Source organism: Lepidothrix coronata, unplaced genomic scaffold (assembly GCF_001604755.1).
Source record: "Lepidothrix coronata isolate B3197 unplaced genomic scaffold, Lepidothrix_coronata-1.0 Scaffold17, whole genome shotgun sequence".
Taxonomy (NCBI): Eukaryota; Metazoa; Chordata; class Aves; order Passeriformes; family Pipridae; genus Lepidothrix; species Lepidothrix coronata.
In genome coordinates this window covers 1,055,732-1,075,508 of record NW_016690197.1, presented here as the reverse complement: position 1 = coordinate 1,075,508, position 19,777 = coordinate 1,055,732, and the positions used below count along the sequence as shown (strand labels likewise).

The window sequence follows — 19,777 nt, the reverse complement described above, 5'->3', positions numbered from 1 at the left end:
ACCATGAATCTGCAGTGGTTTAGAGTACTCTGTATGGGGAGTCTACAAAGACTGGAAATGTGAAGCTATCCCAGAGGTATCAGGTGTGTGAGCTTTCAAATGACATCCAGTTACTATCATTAGACTGCAAAATTCTTTAAGTTACTGAATAAGTGACTTAGGTAGCCCAGGCTCTACGTTAGAAACAGTTTTAATTTAATTTCAACTCTTTTAACTTCATATCAAAATAGAAACTATTTCCTATTAGTTTCTTGGTGTCAGTTCCCTACTCTGGCCACATTCTTCACTTTTTCTGGTTCTCTGGACAAACTTTTCTTTAAGTTGTAAAGAACTTCACAGAGCCTCAAGGTATTTTGAGCTCTCACAATCCTGTGTTTTCCTCTTTGTCTAACAGATCAGTTAGTCACCAAGTAAGACTATGCAAAACTCAAACTGGTTTAGCTCTCCATTTTACTCTTCAAGTTTAAATGCGTTTATTAGTAGCTCTGATCAAGAGTAGTCCCAGAAAAAAAAAAATCTCACTTTTTGTATTCAAATTATGAATTTTAAAGTTAGTAACCTGTTTCCAGTGGCTCTTCAATAACTGAGTCAGGTGGTGAGATACAGATGAGCTTGTAAACCTTCTCTGACACACAACACAAATCCCAACCATATTTCCAATGAATCTTGTACATCTCCTCGCAAGGCCCAGTCAGTTTTATCTTCCCTTTCTCTGGTAGCACCAGTTGTACACTGGCTTTACAGAGCACATTTTGTCCATCCGAAGTAATACTTAGAAGCTGCCAACACACGAGTAGGTATCAAGTAAAGACCAGACTGACTCACAGGATCACTGAACAAAACCAGAGTCTTGCATCTCCTCATTGAAGGCCAGTGATTTTGCACTGGGTAAAGTAAATATAAAACTAAGAAAAAAAGTAATGTTTCTTAACTAGAGGTATTGAGACAACTCTAACCTGTTCCATGCAGTGAAATCAGCCTCTTAGATTTTTTTGTTTTGCATTTGGGACCTGTACTATAAAGCCTCAAATGATGGATGGCGAATATGAGCACATGTTGTGAGGCCATTTTAGGCTCAAGGTTGTAGAGGTTTTTTTGCTCCTTTTTTTTTCCGAGTTCCTCACTCCTCTGAAAAATTACCAAACTACATCTGTGAGTGTGATGTTCTTTTTTAATATATTGCTTTTCTAGTCGTGCATCCCTAGTTTTCTATTCCACAAGCATTTTACGAAATACTGCCTGCGGAACGTAAAACGTTGAATTTGGTGGCTGTTTGATGCCCGCACGTGTTTGCCGCATGACACAACCTCCGCGGAGCGCTTTTTCGCTCCGCGCGGTGCGCGTACCACTGATTAAAGCCTCAGAGGTGCGCATAAATCTAACGCACGTGGGTGGACGGAGCAGCCCGCGGAAGCGGGAGCGCGTCCGAGCCGCACGTTCGCGGCACCGCTCTCGCTGCGCGGGGCTCTCCCGTGCCGAGCGCGTGTCCCGCGGGGCGCGGCCGTGCGGGCCGGGCTGTGGGGCGCGGTGAGTGCCGCCAGCGCCGCCAGCAGCAAAGCGGCTCCGTGCCCGGGGCGAGGCACGGCAAACTTTTAATGGGCTCCGCGCAGGGCGGGCTCAGCGTCTTCCCCAACTCCCGGGGAGGGCTCTGTCCTTCCCCGTTCCGGGCCGGCGGTGCCGGGGGTACCCTGGAACCCTCCCGAGCCGCCCCACCGCCCCCTCTCCGGGCCCGAGCGCGGGCGCTCCCGGGGTGGGGCTGCTGCGCGCTGCCCGCGGCGGGCCCCGCTGACCCCGCCCTCCGGACCACGGAGCGGAGGCGGTGGCGGGTCCCGCCGCGGCGGTCTGTGCCCCTCGGTGCCACCCATGCCATGGGACCCGCCCGCCGGCTGCGGGGGCCGCGGCGGGGCCTGGCGGGCGCCGCGCCGCGAACTACAGCTCCCGTCGTGCCCCGCGCGGGAGAGGCGCAGGCGCGGGGGCGGCGCGGGCGGGGCGCGCGGCGATTGGCGGCGGCGCGGGCGGGCGGGGCGCGCGCCGTGACGGCAGGAAGGAGCGGGGGCAAATGGCGGAGAGATGGTCCCGGGGCCCGTCCCGAGCGCGGCGATAATCCCGGCGCGGAGGAAGCGCCGCCGGAGGAGGCGGCGCCGGGGGCCCTGACGCCCGCGACACCCCGCCGGGGTCCTGCTCTGCCGGAGCGGCGCAGGCGGCGCCCCGCCGGCCCAGCGCCTTTTCGCGGGCGGCGCCTGGGCGGCCCGAAGCCGCGGCCGGAGCCGCATCGGCCGGGCCCGCGCCCGGGACCCGCCGCCACCGCTGCTGCCGAGGTGGGTCCGGGCGGGGACGAGCGAGGCCTGGGCGCTCCCCGCGGGCCGGAGCCGCGGCCCCCGCGCTGTCCCGGCCTCAGGGCCGTGCGGGGCCGCCCCGGCCCGCGGGGAAGTTGCGGGGCGGGAGCGGGGTCGGGGGCGAGGCGCGGGCCGGGGCCGTGCCGGGCCCCCTGCCCCGGGCACTTGTGTAATGGGGCCGGCGGGGCGGCGGGGCGGGGGAGCGGCCGGGCGGGAAGGGAAATGACATCAAGGAGCGGGGGGGGTGACCCGGTTCCGCTCGCACCCCCCCGCCGCGGGGGGAGGGAGGGAGGGAGGAAAAAAGAAACTGTCACCGTGGGATTTCATCAGCTCCTTCTGCCTTCGTGCATTCAACCTATTTTTCGTTCCTTTGGTTATGTAAGAGGAGCGGTGTGGAGAGGAGCGATGAGGAGGGGCGGCTGATGGGCTTCCTGGGGAATTACCGGGTTTTTTTTGTGTCCAGCTGGCCCTCCGAGTTAACGCTGGGAAATGCGGGACAACTGCGTGTCGAGTTTTTACGTGTATTTACTTTGCTTGCACTGCTCCGAATATTGCAGCACAATGCAGGCGAGGGTGGCAGGGACTGGAAACAGAGTGCAGTTGGCCAAGTTTTTTATTTCACTCTGACTGAAAAGCAAGAGAAAATTGTAAGTAAACAGTAAAAATCCTGTTCTGTTGATGCTCTCATGTAGGGAGGCACCAATGTATTTACTTATCTTTAATCTCACTCGTCTTTTTACCAGTTTATATCATATTTAATGTTAGTGTGGGTCTTGATATTTTGATTTAAAGCTTTTTATGAGACGATCTTAATTTCAAAATTTATAAATAGGAAAATGTGGCTCTACTTCCTAAAAATGAAACCCTCTTGACTACAGGAATCTTCTCTGTAATAATGACTGCAAACCACAAGTCATAATTTAAATCTGTTGCTATTTTTGCATAGGCTGGAAATGTAGTGTTGAAAAGACTTATTTGAGTATTTTTTTTTTATAATCCTTATATTTAGATATTGAAGGTTTAGGGGAGGAAAATGTGCTGATGATGAGTGATTTTTTTTTTTTTCTGTATAGAAACTGACATATTAATAAACATTTCACTTTAGTTTCTGTAGCTCTAAAACGTAGCCTTCCTGGTCTGAAATATTTTGGTTGCTGTTACAAATATTTTCAAGCATCAGCAAAATAAAATTGATCATTTACATTTGTTTTGCTGTTTGTTTGCGGAAGTATGCGTGAATAGAAAATAAAAAACTGGAGCTACCTAGAGGGAAGCAAAAAAAAAAGAATTAAGTTTGGCAGCGACGCATTTGGAGCAGCACAGAGCACTGTGCCGATGACACTGGGGGGGAAAAGAGGAGAGGGGGTTAAAGAGCACTGTGTACTGGGAGCACACAGAATCCATCTGCAGAGTGGGGGTTCCCAGCAGGACTCTGGTCAGTAGATAAGCATGTTCCTCTGCCATCTCTCTGCTGAACCCCTGGGGGAGAAGAGCCTTTCCCAGTGGGATTGTTCCTGTGTTCCTGTATCTCCTCTGCATTGCAACAGCATCCACCTGGTAAACTTCTGGAGTTCAGATTTGATGCTTTCAGTTCACATTTTCTCCGTGGGTTTCCTCCCTGTGAATTGCTTGGTTTGTGCAATAAGTGGAGGTTGGCCTGGTCTGATAAAGGGGAATATTATTAGTGAGACAGTTCAGCTGGAGTGAAGTGATAGAGGGACACTTCTGGAACCAGTCTGGCAATTTTGGCAGAAGCTGGACTGGCACTTCAGGTTGAGAAACTGCAAGTGTTTGGGATGAAAACGGAAATATGGAAGCAAGACAATATACCACAAATTCATTCAAATATATCACAAACAAGGAGAGTTGTATTGAACAAATAAATCATGTGATAAGTATACTAGCAACTATTTCAAAAGTTATTTTTCATATACTTTATATGAAGGTAGTTGACACTTTTAAAGTTGTATTTCTTTGATTCTGTGGCATAAATAACTGCCTGCCTTTCCTAACAGACTTTTTTCTAGTATGGAGAAGAATTTCAGAGAGAAAGATGGACTTGATTAGATTCAGACTGACTATAAAAACTGCAATTTCCTATCCGGGTTTGGGCCAAAAAGAGAGAAATACTGGTTTACAAAACAGATAGGATGGTTTTGGGTTTATGTTGTCATTTGTCTGGTAGTTGAAGTATTTGTTTTGGGAAACAAAAACCTAGTGCTCTGTCTTTCTTCTTGAGTTAAACAAAAGTAGAAATAGAACACATGCAAGGAACTCTTAAATGTGTCCCTCTTTAATCTGTTCATACTTAAATGTGAGTTGGCTACAACTGTAAGAGCCAGTAAACAGTAATGGTTTATGCTGGTCTGCTTGAGGTGGCCTCTGTGTTCCTAGAAATGGATTGAGAAGTGTCTCTGTTCCCATCCTGTGGTCAGTCAGATTTACTCAGGGGGTATTGCTGTGTACCAGTCCTGAGCAGGACTGATGCAGGTGGCATCAACCACCTCGTATTACTGAGTAATATACTTGCTCATTAAGTCTGAGCATCAGAGAAGAACATGGGGTGGAGTTGCTGTTGTTATTTCTGATTAATTAGTACTTAAAATATCTACAGCAGCTCAAAATATTCTGACAGTTTTTGTATATAACTGCAAAGAGTCTTCTTTAAGCCATGCTGTGCTGTTGGACTCTAGCAGGGAGCTACATGTTCAGATGTGGTGAAAATACTGTTTATTTGTTTCATGATGTTTCCTAATAGCAGTGCCTTCAATACTTGAAAATATAAAATTGGAGCAAAGCAGTACCAAAAATAATGTCTTCCTAGCAGCTTTCCATTGTTTTATAAATGTGCAAGCAACTGAGTAGGAGTTGGACTCGATGATCCTGATGGGTCCCTTCCAGCTCAGCATATTCCACGATTCTGTGAATTTTGAGTTACTTTGGTAGAAACTTAGTGCAGAAACTTTGGATATAATGACATTCACATGTGAATGGGTGAGTCTGAGAAAGAAGCGGAAGATGTATCAGTTGCTCATGTGAAATGTGCATGCCTGGTGCTTGTAGGCCCAATAAAGAGTGGAAATAACAATCATTTGTGCTAAAAAGTTGGTGAATTGATGTTTCTTCTTTCTTTTCCAACAGAGAATATGAAACAGGAGCCAAAATGACCTCCCGATTTGGAAAGACCTACAGCCGGAAAGGGGGAAACGGCAGTTCCAAGTTTGATGAAGTGTTTTCCAACAAACGGACCACCCTTAGTACAAAATGGGGAGAAACCACCTTCATGGCCAAATTAGGACAGAAGAGGCCCAGTGTCAAACCAGATATTTCCGAAGTTCCTAAAAGACCCAAAGTTGAAGATGAGGTAACAGAGGATCCATTTGGATTTGACAGTGATGAAGAATCTCTTCCTGTGTCTTCAAAGAATGTGGCACAGGCTAAAAGCTCCTCTCAGCTGGAACCCGGTGAAGCTGCTCAGTCTGAAGACTTCACTCCTCTACTTGAAGCTAACAGCAGAATGAATCAGCCAGACAGTGGAGAAAATGTTGCATCCAGCAAGTGCATACCTTTTGACAATACTGTTCCTCTCTTAAAAGAAAAGAGCACAAGCAAAAACATGGAAGATGGAGAATGCAAGGGCAGTAGTGCTAAACTTGCAGCTGCAGGTATGTTTGCTCAGCTGTCCAGATACTTCTGTTTTCCTCTGATTTTTGCTAATCTGCCTTTAGACTTTGTGTTTTCAGGGGATCGTTAAATGTTCTAATAAAATCGTGGGACAATTAATTATAGAAAACTGTAGAGGATACACTAAAAACACTTGGAAGCATCCTGCATGTTACACATTGGTGTGAGATCCTTGGCACTCTAATCCTTGTGTCTGCAGATTGAGATACAGTGCTTTAGATTCAGTGCAGTGTGTTAGACCACCTGGAATAAAATGGAATCATCATCTTCCTTTTCTGAAATTGCTCAATGCATTTGTGGGTTTTAAACATGTGTTTTGAAGAGGGATGAGTTAGTGGTAATGGAAGGCTTTATTATTAAGCTTCTGGCTTTAATTTAGTGCAGGTATGTGCTTACTACCAGGCAGGTGCAGATACAAATTATAACACGTCTTATTTCATTATTTGGATGGAAAAAGTAGTTTTCTGAACTTCAGTTGCACAAAGGTTTTTTGTTTGGCTTTGTTTGTAATTAACACATGTTTATCAATGTGTAGGTAAAAAGCTTCAGGCCTGTGAAACTGAATTCTGTCAGAATGTCTTCTAGGGGCTGTTTCTGGGCTCCTTAGTGTTTGTAAGGTACCTTAATGCTTCTGAGAGAGAATTCACGAGGCCCGTGGAGCTGAACAGCTCTGTAATTTTATTCAAGTCTTTTTTGGAGGAGATCAGATGTTGTTATATCTCATGAGAGGCTTTTGTATAATGGGCTGATTAAACTACAGCTTCTATAATTGGGCAGAAGATCACATTAGCTGAACCTTGATGAAGATGACACCTACTGACTTGCTCTGGGTTATCAAAATCAGCTTTAATGAGAAGAACTTATGTAACTTTAATTTCGCAGATATAGTTAACCCTGGGATCAGAAATTTGAGTGGACTTGTTCAGTTATAAGACAGTGGACAAGAAGATACTGAATAGTAGAAGATATGCATAGCTCAGTTATTTGCAGTATGATTCTGTTAGTGATCTAATTGAAGAAAACACAAGAAATGTTGATTTGAACTGTAGTTTCACAGGCACGTTGGTGGGATGTGTAGTTGCCTTTTGATCTTGCTCTTATTTTTGCTGATAAAGTATTTCTTATTTTCATATGGTTTTCAGCAGTTTATCTGTAAGTATGATTTATCTTCTGCCTGGAAATGTTTTTTTTTTAAGTTTGAATATAGTTTTCATGAGTGATTGAATAAGTTCATCCTCCAGTATTTACAAGGACAAGAAATAGTAATGAGTTTCCTTGGTTGTTAATGAGCACATTGTAGCAGAACAGGTTTTACAGTGAAATGGTTTCCTTGTAGAAAAGCTTTGTTAGAACACTATTTTTCAGGTTGGAAAAGAAAGTGAGAGAGCTGTGGGCAGAAAAAGTTAATAGAGCTCTGAAAATTCGTAGTGCTTGAGAGGCCGGGAGGAACAGACTTCAGCTGTTGCATTGGTGCTTCCTGGTTCCAGTCTTGTGAAAAATAATAAAATATGATATTTAGCACAGAAAAACTTTTAAATTTGATGCTTATTTAAATTCTAGAACTCTTTGTTAAAAGACAGTGTTGTATATACTATAAATATACTGCTCTAAATGGAAGGAAGCTGATGAGTCTTGGTGGATAAGGCCATCAGGGGCTGTTGAGTGTGGTGGTGGCGCTGTGGATGCAGAGAGGAAGACTCCTTAAGCAACAGTTTTCTGAAGGAATTCTGTTCCTGCATGCTGTTCAAAATATTTGTTAATCACTGCAGTTCAACCAGTAGCAGCGAAGGCCAAGGTGGATCTTGACCTGTTCTTTCAGAATGTATTAGATTCTGTTGACACCCAGACAAATGAAGATAAAAAGCCATTTCGTGTCTTTCTTCAGAAATTGAAATCAACTGAGAATGAATCTTTGCAGAACATCCTAGGAGGGTCTTTGGTTTCCTTACCCTTATTTAAAGGCTGTAGTCTTGGTGATAGTGTTTCTTTTTGACAGTTAGTGTAAATGGAACTTGGATGGTTTAAGCTGCTGTTATGCTTGTGTGTAAACCGATCCAAAACAAATAAAATTGTCTCTGAGGACGTTGCTCAGAACACTGAGCAATTAGAGATAGTGGTATAGTCAGCCAGTGTAAATGTAGGTGCTTCAAAGGCTTCTTTGTTGTAGTGACTGCTAAGTCAGGTTTGCTGGGAAGGCTGCCTTTCAGAACTGCAGAGTCAATGGGATTGATTTGGGGCAGGGTTCTGGAGGGGAAGGGAACCATGGGGAGTGTACAGGTACTTGTCAGTGTACTTGTACTGCTGACATGTCCTCACCCTCCCTGTAGTTATTTCCCCCTTTCTGGTGACTCTTGAACTCCACCAGGTTCAACCACATTTTTCCAAGCTCAACTATTCCTGAGGAGGAGGGAAATGGGGGTGGGGAAAGCGAGCAGGTAGAAGAATATTAATATTCCCAGTGTAAGAGACTGCAATGTGAGCTCAACCTTAACCCACATACAGCAGTGTATCTCTAGGTGTAGAAAACTAGGCTATGTTGGTATGATATTCAAGAAAAGGCTTGTTGACTTGTTTAAAGTGCAGTTTGCTGATCCTTGTCCTAATACTGATTAGACAGTGCATGAGTGGAGGTCTCCTGACTTCCTGAGAGCGTGTGCCATCATTGTATCTTAATGTACCTGAATTCTTAGCCTGGGTGGAATAAGGTTAAGAATTAGTGTTGAAAACTGTGCCTTAACATGGCCATGCACAAAGTGAGAGGTGCAGTCAACCCTGCTCCAGTTCTGCCTCCATGTGCATTCCTTTGGACATTAAAATGAAGGTGAGGCAATGTTGGTTAATTTTAACTAATGTTTGATAGTAAGAAGCAGTTGGTTTTGGGAGTTTGTTTTAGTAGTTGTGCAGCGGTGTAACAGTTGAGGATCTGTATCTTTTATTTAAAATGGTAGAACCTACTGGTCTCTTTTTTTTTTTTTTTTTTATAGCCTTCAGCTAGTGCTTGTAACAATCTTATTTTAAAGGCTTTGAGAAGCTCTTAATGTGTAAAGCTTCTCATAATCTTACCCTGATGTTGCTTAATACTGTCTGAAGAATGTCCATGAGTAATCCTGTGTGTAACAGGTAATTTAGAGATGAGCGTTCAGGTAAATTTGAAACAACAAAAGACTGTTCAGTATTAATAGTTACTGTGAGGTCATCTTTGTGAAGGCTGGAGGACTTGGTATCTAGAAAATAAGTTGTGTCATTGGAAAAATACCACACTGGTAATTAATATCAAGCTAAAATGCAGCAACTTAGAAAGTGAGGTTTTTATGGGAGACCCTTACAGTAGGGTAAGGTGAAAACATGCAGAGAATACTTACTAGGATTTTTGAAACACTCTGGTGGGATTTTGTTTATTTTTTTAACTGTTAAACTTATTCTGTAAGGCATAACCCAAATAGTATTTCATGCTGTATTCAGCTGCACACAAGCTTTAGTATAAACACACTTATGGCCTTGCAGAGCAAATCACGAGGTCCTAGTTTTAAAAAACTTTTATAACTTTGCTCTTTTAGAATATTTGTATTAGCTTGTAGGTCTAAATTAATGTAGTACAGTTTTTCAGATGAAAATTAAAGTCAAAGCTCGATGAATTTAAAAAGTTGGTGTGGCATTTCATAACGAGTGTACGAATATGTTTCAGATTAGATAACTACTTTGCCTGCTCTGGCTCTTTCAGTTTAGGGAAATACTGGCATTGTTGTGTGAGGGTTTGCATTTTGACTCTGGATGTTGTGATCACCTGCTCTCGTTTGCTTTCGTGCACAGTGCTGAGCTCTGTAACTCAGACTTTTGGAGGATCTAGTCCATGGGGTTGGTGCTGTTCATGGGAGAAGGCACTTGGGTCGGGAGATGTCTCTCATCTTTGCACACCTTGTATTCCTGTTGATGGACTATGAAATAATATTCCTTTCTTACATTAATTCTGAGTGAAAATATTAGGTGTTTAATTGTGCTTTTAATGAAAAGTTTTTTAATTGTGCGTGGATTAAGTCTGGTTTGTTTTAAAGCCTGTGAGTTTATTTTCTGAAAATGTGTTTTGCTTGCTGTGGAGAAATAGAAAATAGAATGGCTTAAAATGTCTCTCCAGACTACAGAACAGCATAGGAATAGTGTCCCTTGCTGCTCTGTTGTGATGCTAAGTACAGATTTTGTGGTTATTGTCTTGGCAGTGCCCTTTGAGGCTTTTTAAGATTAAAAGAACAAATTATTGCATGTAATGTATTTGTGATACTTGCTTTCTTTTTTTTCCTCCTAACGTTTAGACTAATAATGAAAATAGCTCTTCATCATCTTGTCATTTGTTGCTATGTACTGGTACTCAAACAGGTCTTTGTTCTGGCAGTAGTTTTGCTCTTGGTGCTTTAAGGAAGCATTTGCCTGTTGACTGTATTCGATTCTTTTGTTTTGCTAGGTAGGTCTCAGTGCCCTGTTTTTCACTTGGGGACTGTGCGGGCATTGGAATCAAATCAAAATGGCAGATGCAATCCTTCTTCATGGCTTGTGCTTGTGTGCAGGAGCTCACCTGCTCCATGGCCCAGGATGCAGGATCCAGTTGTGTTGAGTTGCTGGAAAAGCCCAGAGAGCACAGAGCACTTTGCAGAAAATGGTTGCCTTTGGCAAGGAGAGGGTTTAAGTCATCTGGTCTGTTCCCCACAGACTATCCTGATAGTACCTCGGGGACTGTGTGTGCAAAGCCTCTGCATCCTGATTATGTGGGTGGGGAGCCCTATCTTTAGAGTTAAGTTTCAACTTCTCAAATGCAGGTTTGTTATATAATTGCATTTGACAACGAGCTTGGGCAGGATATTGCTTTCAAATCGTTTCAGAGCTTCTATTTTGTGTTTAACGGTGACATGGACATTTAAGATAATAGTTAGGTCAGAGTAATATTATCTTTCTTCCTCTGCAGAGTTGTTGAGTTCAAGTTATTTACTTCTTGAGGAAGAATTTCAGTTTAGTCATTTTTCTGTCCAAAAATGGAACAAAAAGTTGGGGAAAACTGAACGAGGTCTTGAGCATTTGGCTGTCTTAGGAGACAGCTGGCAGTGACCATGATTAAAAAGAACTGCAGCTGTCTTCTGGCTGGGTCAAAGCATTAAGGAACTGATAGGAGAGAGGGGGAAAAGTCTGCCAGAAAATATGTATGCCCGTAGAATTTCAGTGTTGTGAGGTTTGTTTGGATGGTAGTAGTTATGATGGGTATGTAGATAGCAAGTCTTCTCTTCTTTATAGTTGTGTTTTTGTTATGTTTTCCCTTTTTGAAGATATCCCTTTTCCCCTTACAGATAGAATTGTCATGCTGTGTCAGTAGCCCAAGTTTAAACTTGTGTGATAATTGTTCTCAAATTTTTATTTTTTTTGTCTGATATTTCTTTGATGGTGGCTTGTTGGTTTTTCCTGGGGTGTTTTTCAAAAGTCTGAAATGATTGAAATTCTCTTTAAATCCCAGTGTTTATACTGGTTTGCTAAAATAGCAATACAAAAAAAAGACCCCAGCATTTAGGAAGGAATCTGATATCTGCAATGTATTTCTTCTGAAGACAGGGAAAATCATACTATGTATGTCCATGCACAGAGCACATGAAACTTCCTTCCCCTAAACCTATACCTCCTCTTTCCCATACAGCAGTGAATTTTGCCTTACATACTTTTACAATCATTCTTTCTTTATGGACTCGTACAACGAACAGTTAGCTTTTAAAAGATCATACTTTTGACTGCTGCTTAACTTGGATGTTTAAAAAGTTGAAATAACTTTGCATTCAGAACGGTTGGTGCTTGTAGAAAACAAACCAACCCTGTTAACCTGCATACCTCTTAACTGGGCCAAAGCTGCAGGAGAGCAGAAACCCTTTGGTAAGGAAGCCATTTTGGGTTCAAACTGCTGAGATTTTATTAACTGTATGGAAAATGTTCTTCAAATTCAAACTTAGCTTATATTTTCTTTTAAGGAACTGCTCCTGTGTTCAGTAAAGAGTTTCAACATATTTATGACTACTGTCTGAATTCAGACTGACTTAGGCTAAGTATACATCTGTTTTGACAGTTATTAGTGCTGCTATATTATAATATACTTGAATTTTTTTCATAGAGGCTCACCCTAGAAAAGTTGGTGAAAAAAGTGTTTTTGCCATGTGCCAGCAGACTGTGTTGTCCATAACACTTAGCAGTAGCTAACTGCCTGGATCAGCTTTCTCCTGCTGCTCTGAGCAACAGATGCCCTTGTGAGCTCCCAGTAGGAAGAACATGTTTGGACTTTCCATCAGAGGTGAACACGTGATATGGCTCCTTCAGGCTCTGACAACTCTTGTGCTCCAAGGTGTAGCAGCTCTTCTGACCATTGCATTTGTTTGTATAATTTCCTGACCATTTTATTTTTAGATTTCTGAGACCAGATAGTCTTGGTTGAGGTGTTGTAGAGTTTTTCAAAGCTTCATTCTTTGCTGGAGGACAAAAGTCTTCTTTCTGTAGACAGGGCTTTAGCATTGTTTACTGAAACTGCAGTTTGTCTGTAATTTGAGAGAGTTGTGGATTTTGCAAGTTGGAGTGTGCATTGGCACTGTACTGCATGATATGTTGGGTTTTTATATAATACTGGTATCTGTAGAGTCACATTATAATTTGTATTATGAACATGGTTAGATGCAGATGTGAAACAATGTTAAAAAAAGTGTTGTAGGAGAGTTTTAAGCAAGATTAGAGAGAATAATGAAGTAGTAATGGTAGTTATTCCATCTGTGAAAGGGAAACTGGAAGACCATAGGTGCAACTTGGACAAAAATACTTACCTGGGAAAAGAAAAAGTTTCATTACTGTAAATATACTAGTGTGTCATCAGTAATGATAACAGAGTATACCAGTTGGAGCTGTCTAAAAAAATTCTCTGAGGAACCTGTGAAGTTGTCCAGGCAAAAAGGTAAGTAGGGTTAGTTTGACAAAACGGAGCAGCTCTGACAAGCTGTGTCACTAATCCTGGAAAAACACTTCAGGCTCCTGGGACCTCTTGTGCAACCTGTTAAGCTCCTGTCCTGTCCATAGTCCCCTGTCCTTGCCTGTTACGTGCTTGTTTTATGGAATAAAATTGTGTGTGGGGGGAAAAAGGTAGTTCTTTTCACTCTGTCAGTTCCTGAAAGTTTTACAATTTTTAGGCATTCCACCATCTCAACAAGTCTGTAATTATATGATGTGTTTTATTATTACTGTGATCAAACTAAATGTTTTGTGGGTGGGGAGGTATTCCTTCTTTTTCTCGTGTAGTACAAAGAAGAAATAGTACTGTTTCCGAGGGCTATTTGGGAACACCTTTTCAGGCATTTTTTCTTAAGGAAAACCTTCTAAAAAAAGGGTGAGATGTGTTACAGGTAATTAAAGAAAAATGAAGTTGAAATGTGAGACATTTTAATGTCAGAATTGTCAGAGATGTCAAGCTGAAGCATGTAGGTGTCTCATCTCTAAAAAAAATGAATTTCTCTTTTTTAAAAGGAGGTGTGTTTTTTTTAAAGTCTGGAATTGCATTCTTCATTTTGTACATTATCTTAAAAATGAAGAGGAAGGAGGTAGTACCACTGTGGTAGTCACAAGGCATTTATTGTTTTTGTTGGATGTATAGAATAGCATTTGTTCCATCTAATAAGTGAGTGCTTATATTAAGTATCTCTTTTTTTAAAAAAGTTCTCTCCATCTAGTCTAATTAATACAGGTCTAGATGAATATTTTTCAAATGTTTAAAGGCTTATTACTGAAAAAGCAGTGGGATTTTGACAACTATATTACATTCCTGCTGTTTGAATGTTTTCATATATGTAGAGGAGCATAAAGTCTATTATCTTGAATGAATCAAATGTCTTGCCTTGTCTGAACTTGAGATTTTGTCTCTAGTGGTCATTTTATAAAGGTTACTTGGAACAGTAGTCATCATAATCACATAAATATAGTTTTACAAGTTTGGTAATATGCATCTTGGTGTGTGTGAAAAGATCTCGTATTTGGTGGGAAAAAGTAGAAGTTTCACTTGTTTGGTTTTTTTCTTTTAATTCATCAGCAATACTAAAGGCATCTCTGTCTTGTTGAGTGACATAAACTAGAGCATAAAATCAAGCAAGAGGTATGGGAGTGTTTATCAGTTCATGTTTCATTTAGACCTGTCAGTCCTTTGGATTGGTTCTCTTATACTCTGGTAATTAAGTTTTAGAGATTTAAACAGAAAACAAATCATGATTACCACAGAACATTGTTATGGTTCCTGGGGATATTGTGCTTGTACCTGGGCAGGGTAGGGGGAAAGTTGTGTGCTGTCATTGAATGGAAATTACTTGGGAGACTCCTTCTGTTATTTGAGCCCCAGAAGAGCCTAATTGCAGTTAAAAATGGGAGGAGAAGTTACATGCCTCTCTTGGACTACAGAACATCTAATAATTCTCCATTAGTTCATTTTTTCATATTCTTCCTACAGTCATGCTAGCTTCTGCTGCAATAGTTACTATTAGTAAATGCTGTAATTTTTAAAATCAAGGCTATTGGAATTGCTGTTATTGTACACCTTTGAGCAATTAGCAAGTAATTTGCAGTAATTTCTAGTGTAGAAGCTTCAGTCTGACAGCTATTGACCCACTGATGAGATGAGAACAGTGGCTTGACAAAATATCCTTTGAGGAAGTATTCCTCTAAATGTCACTGCTTAGTTTGCCACTAATGCATCATGATGATCCAGTTTTAAAGCCAAAGTTTCTACCTGGTGTGCACTAAACACTTTAGTAGTTACATTTTCCATCAGCCTTGCTTATTATGGGAGATGGAAAAATCTCCCTGGTGCAGTTAGTAAGACTTGTGAAGTACTGTGTGTTTTTAAAATTTTGATGCCTCACAATGAAGGGGGAGGTTAACTGCCACGTATTTGCTGTTTAAGAGTAACCTGGTCTGCTGTGTTAAATTACTAACTGAAAGTGAAAAATGAGATCCAACACTTCGTTGGTGCTTGTGGAGTCTTCTCAGGCAACTCAGGATTCCAAGTTGCTCCTGCACATCCTCAGAACGCTGCATCGCTTATGCAAAGGCAACAGGAGTCCTGCTGAGTACACAGAGAGTTGTTAGTGGTGTTTGCCTTTTCACATCATTCCTTGGGAGTGTAGTAAACCAAGCATCAATAAGGCCATTTGACTGGAAGAGAATGGATTTGTTCGTTATTAGTCAACTGAGCTGACCTGAGAAAGTGATCTTAAAATTACAGATGAAGAGAAACAAAGAATTCCAGGCTGGAAGAGCTTAGATGTGTGGTGCTACTGCCTTAACCCAGTCTGATCAGATTTTATTCATCTTCAGGTGTACTAATGCCTTGAAGTGCCTCTGCATTTTTGGTGGTTTTCACAGAGCTGGTGGAGACTGGCATTGAGGAATGAACAGCTGGCCCAGGTTCCTTGGTTTTGTTTTTGGGTTGTTGGGAACAAGCATGAGAAGAAGGGCAAGGCGGGTTGGGCAGGTGTGAAATTGGAGATGAGAATAGGAGCCACTCTGGAAAGAAAAATGGAACAACCTCAGTACAGCAAGTACAAAAAAAATTGAAGCGAAGAAAATAGATGGGAAGTGGGATTGTTCTTGTCATGATGCATCTCTTAACTGAGGCTTCAGTTTGTCCAAATGAGGCTGCTGCAATAAGAGTAGATTTTTTTGCTCCCTTAATAGGTCACAGACGACTAGATGGGGTTGTGTTGCTTGCCTTGTTGCTTTTCCTACAAATATTGGGCTAATTTTAAATTGTTCTAGAACAACTTGTGCAGTAGTTTTTGTGTGTATGTAACTACATGATCAAAATTAACTAAAATTCACTCTTAACGAAAAGATTATCTGTTTGACTTTATTATTACTTGGTGAAATATCCAGTGCATCTTGAAAAAACTTTTTAAAATAAAAGCATCATATTAGTTGATATAAATGTCATAAGAATCCTCTTTCTTGTGATGGCCTAGTAGATGATGGCTTTAGCCCTTGGCTACTGACAGAGTAACTTCCTGGCGAGGGACTGCAGAAATAAAGTGGCTTCAGCTGCTCAAGACTGTGTCAGAACTGGTGAACAGACAGAAGAATTTAGGGAGTGTTTTAGATGAACTGATCTTAAGTGAAAGAGTTAAATATGCACTCCCTGAATATCTTTGCTTTTTGCAAGATAAAAACCCTGGAATTTTAAGAGAACATATGTGAAATTACGTATTGTAGAGTAATCATGATTTTTGTGATCTGCTAGTAGCAGTGTAAAAAGCCCAATAGGCTAAACTTTTTCAGAATAATTGATTAGCATTTCTTTGGAAGCAGATTCCTTGATAATTTTTTCCATTAATTTTTTATCAATGCTACTGATGTATATCAGCTTCTTCAGTCAGTTTTCCAGACTCGATGTGTTGATCATGTTTCCTGCTTGAGAGTACAGACTGCACCTGAGATCATAATGATTCAAGTGAAGACAACGTAAAATAAAACTTCAGTTTTTTTCATCTCAAAACAGATTCCTGAATTATTTGACCCTTGGGTTGTTGTAATGCACATACATACATGTATAGTCTATTCCTTTCCTGGGAAGATGAGATTTGTTTTGGTCCTGCTATGAAATGTAGCTCTTTTATGATCCTAGACTTTCTTAGGATGGGAAAACTATTCCTTTCCCAGATGCACATACTGACACTTCTTCCTAACAATTCAGTATTGTTTAGTGAGCCAAGGCAGCCATATTTTAAATGTACTTATTTTAGTGTTGCTTAGACATTATTAACTTAAGTAAATATGCAGTCAGATATGGAACAGAAAGTTCTGAAAATGATTTTAATTGAATTTGCTGTTTTTCATGCGTAAGTGTTGTGGTAGTCTTCAGCTGCACAATAACATTAAACAGATGGGGGAAGAGGTACACTGTCAAACTCACTGCTTGATAAAGAAATTCATTTTGGTTGGGCCTCTTCAATTATCACAAGCATCAGATTGAAATGGGAATAATAAGATTTCTTGTATAACGTGTTGGTACTGAAAAAGCCTAACCAAGATTCCATCATTGAGATGACAGGGATAGGTTTCCTTGTTCTTTAAGAAATGTAGTTTTGCATTTCATATATTCTGTGAAGAGCTTTTTTTATTTCTAGCTGAGTACGTGTACTTCTGTGAGAGACCTCAGCTGAATTCTCAGGAAACCTAGATGCCATTTGTGAAATACTACTTGTCCTGGCTCCCTGAGGAATTTTGTCTAGGACTGAACCAATATCCTGCAAAACTGGATTTGGTAGTCATTTCTTTTCCTGGAATTTTCAACTTGTACCCTAAAATTCTTCCATGAACTGTATTTGCAAAGGTGGCTTGGAGATGATGCCGTTTTAGTTTGAGAACAAATGAGCAAAAGTCCCTGGGCTGGTGCTGATGCTCACTTCCCTCATCAGGAGGGTTGGAAAGGGCAGACACCTTGCTGCTGGTGTCTGGTGATACTGTCTCAGAAATTTCCAAGAAATCCTTGTTTCTGGAAAATAACACACTTGTATTGTTTAGTGTGTGTGTGAGGTCAACACCAGAGCAGGGCAGGTGCAGTCATGGTGAAACTGTCACCAAATCCACTGAGCTTTTGTTGGTATTGGGGAAAACAAAGGGAATGGTTTCCCTACCAGTTTAGGGGGACAAGAGGTGGAAGACTTAGTACCGGCATTACTGTTGTGTGGATGGTGGTTGGCTGGAAACAGTGTACACAAACTGACTTCTTAAAGAGGAATTTGTCCTCTTGGACGGTGTAAGGTTGGAGAAGACTAATTTTTGGCGGCAACTTTTCTTCAGAGAAGCAGAAATTCATTTTAAGAACCTGCATTTCAGAGTTTGTGTGAATATGCAAACGTAGCTAAGTCATTGATTCATGGATGTTTTGTGTTTCTAATGACAGTACCTGTTTTTTCAAGTTCTACGCAAAAGTTAAAAGCACTTAAAGTTCGTCTGAAGCAAATCAGACACTAAAATCTGTGTATTGTGAAACTTTCATTTGAAACACAAGTGTAGCTGAAGTAATTGGTTGTAAATAAGGATTTTGGGGGAGTATGTTCACATAAGAATGAAATAAGACAGTCTTATAACCTGTGTGCAGGAAGGAAATGATTTTCTTACGTAATGAAAAAATGCATTGTAGTTGTTCTTTATCTCTAATTATTCTCTGTAAATCACTTTTGTGTGAAACATTGGTAATAATCTTCTTTGAAAGTTTCACTGCAGACGTTCTTTGTTTGTGTGGTTTGTCTAGGAAGATAAGTGGTTATATTTAAGGTTTACTGCTGTCTTTTTCATGATGTGCATGTTCTCAAAGTGACACTTGTTTTGAGGATTTATTTGCTAGAAATTATGAGAAGACTTTATTATAATAAAAACTTTCAACTGGAGGGCTTAAGAAGTATAAATCAGATGGATAAAACCCTTTTTAATGTTTTTTGTCATTGATCACTGAATATTTGTTGTTATATTGTGACTTTTTCAAAGTTGCCCACAAGTGACTATTTTTTGTAATTGCATTTTAGTGATGAGTTTATCTTTTCTTGTAGATAAAATCCAGAATCTGAATGCAGATAATGAGAACAGTCATTTTATCTATGGGAATGCCGAAGACAGTAACAAAACCAATGCTGAGACTACAGACACCTCTGGATGCAACATTGAAGCCAAGGACTTGACTGATTCTTGGGACTCCCACATGGGGAAAACAGCAGACTCTCCATCAGAAACATCTCAGACCAAGGGGCCATTAAGAACTCACTTGTACGAATGGGAGGATGAAAGCGAAGACACCAGAACTGGAGAGTATATATTAGCTTTTGACAATGAGCATCTCTCAGAGATGAAGAGCAAGGATGAGGAGGGTGATAAAGAAGACAGTGAAAATCCAAAGGAAGCCATTAGTGAAGAACTTGTGCAAACTATTCCTAGGCCAAGCAACTGTAGGACATATTGTCGATCCAACAAAGCAAAACTGCAGGGGGCAACGAATTTTGACAAGCTGATGGATGGCACTAGTCAGTCTTTATCCAAAGCAAACAATGAGTCAAATAATGATGGTCTGAACCCAGGAAAAAAAGTTTCTTTGAGTAGTGGGACCAGTTTTAGAGGGACGGTGGGACGGACTAGAGACTACACTGTTCTGCATCCATCTTGCTTGTCAGTTTGTAACGTTACCATCCAGGATACCATGGAGCGCATCGACGAGTTCACCACGGCAGCCCCGACTGACCTGGGAGAAGCTGGACGCTTGAGGAAAAAAGCAGACATGGCCACCACAAAAACCACAACCAGGTTCCGACCCAGCAATACCAAATCCAAAAAGGATGTCAAATTAGAGTTTTTTGGGTTTGACGATCAAGACGAGGGAGGGGGAGATGAAGGCGCCTCTAGAAGTTCTGGGAGTTCCAATTACAAAATCAAGTACTTTGGGTTTGATGACTTAAGTGAAAGCGAGGACGAAGATGAAGAGTGGCAGGTAGCAGAAAGGAAGGCTAACAAAAAACGAAGTAGAACTGTACCATCTTCTTCACTACAGTCAACCTCTGAGGGCAATGAAAACTGTTCCCAGGACAGCCAGCTCAGTACTAATGCAGGTAAGTAGAACTCTTCTGGAATACATATTTAACATTTAATTTTAATTGACCTTAATGTTTTGTTCTGTTTGCAGTGTACCTAGGAGTTGGTTGAGCAATAGCACTATTTGGAAATCT

The 19,777-nt window shown here is 41.4% G+C and overlaps 1 protein-coding gene across 4 annotated transcripts in view; it reads left to right on the top strand.

The window, feature by feature from the left end:
• The first annotated feature begins 1,507 nt into the window (after nucleotides 1-1,507).
• The window catches only part of WAPL (WAPL cohesin release factor), a 65,588-nt gene continuing 47,318 nt past the window's right edge, over nucleotides 1,508-19,777 (top strand). The window contains exons 1-3 of one of the 4 annotated variants that reach the window (XM_017807083.1): nucleotides 1,508-1,527; nucleotides 5,478-6,001; nucleotides 18,614-19,660. In XM_017807083.1, the coding sequence (XP_017662572.1) occupies nucleotides 5,500-6,001; nucleotides 18,614-19,660 (1,549 nt within the window). In that variant the 5' untranslated portion in view covers nucleotides 1,508-1,527; nucleotides 5,478-5,499. Of the gene's footprint in view, nucleotides 1,528-2,278; nucleotides 2,319-2,644; nucleotides 2,984-5,477; nucleotides 6,002-18,613; nucleotides 19,661-19,777 lie in introns of those variants that run through there. The other 3 variants (XM_017807082.1, XM_017807081.1, XM_017807084.1) reach the window with 3 other exon arrangements.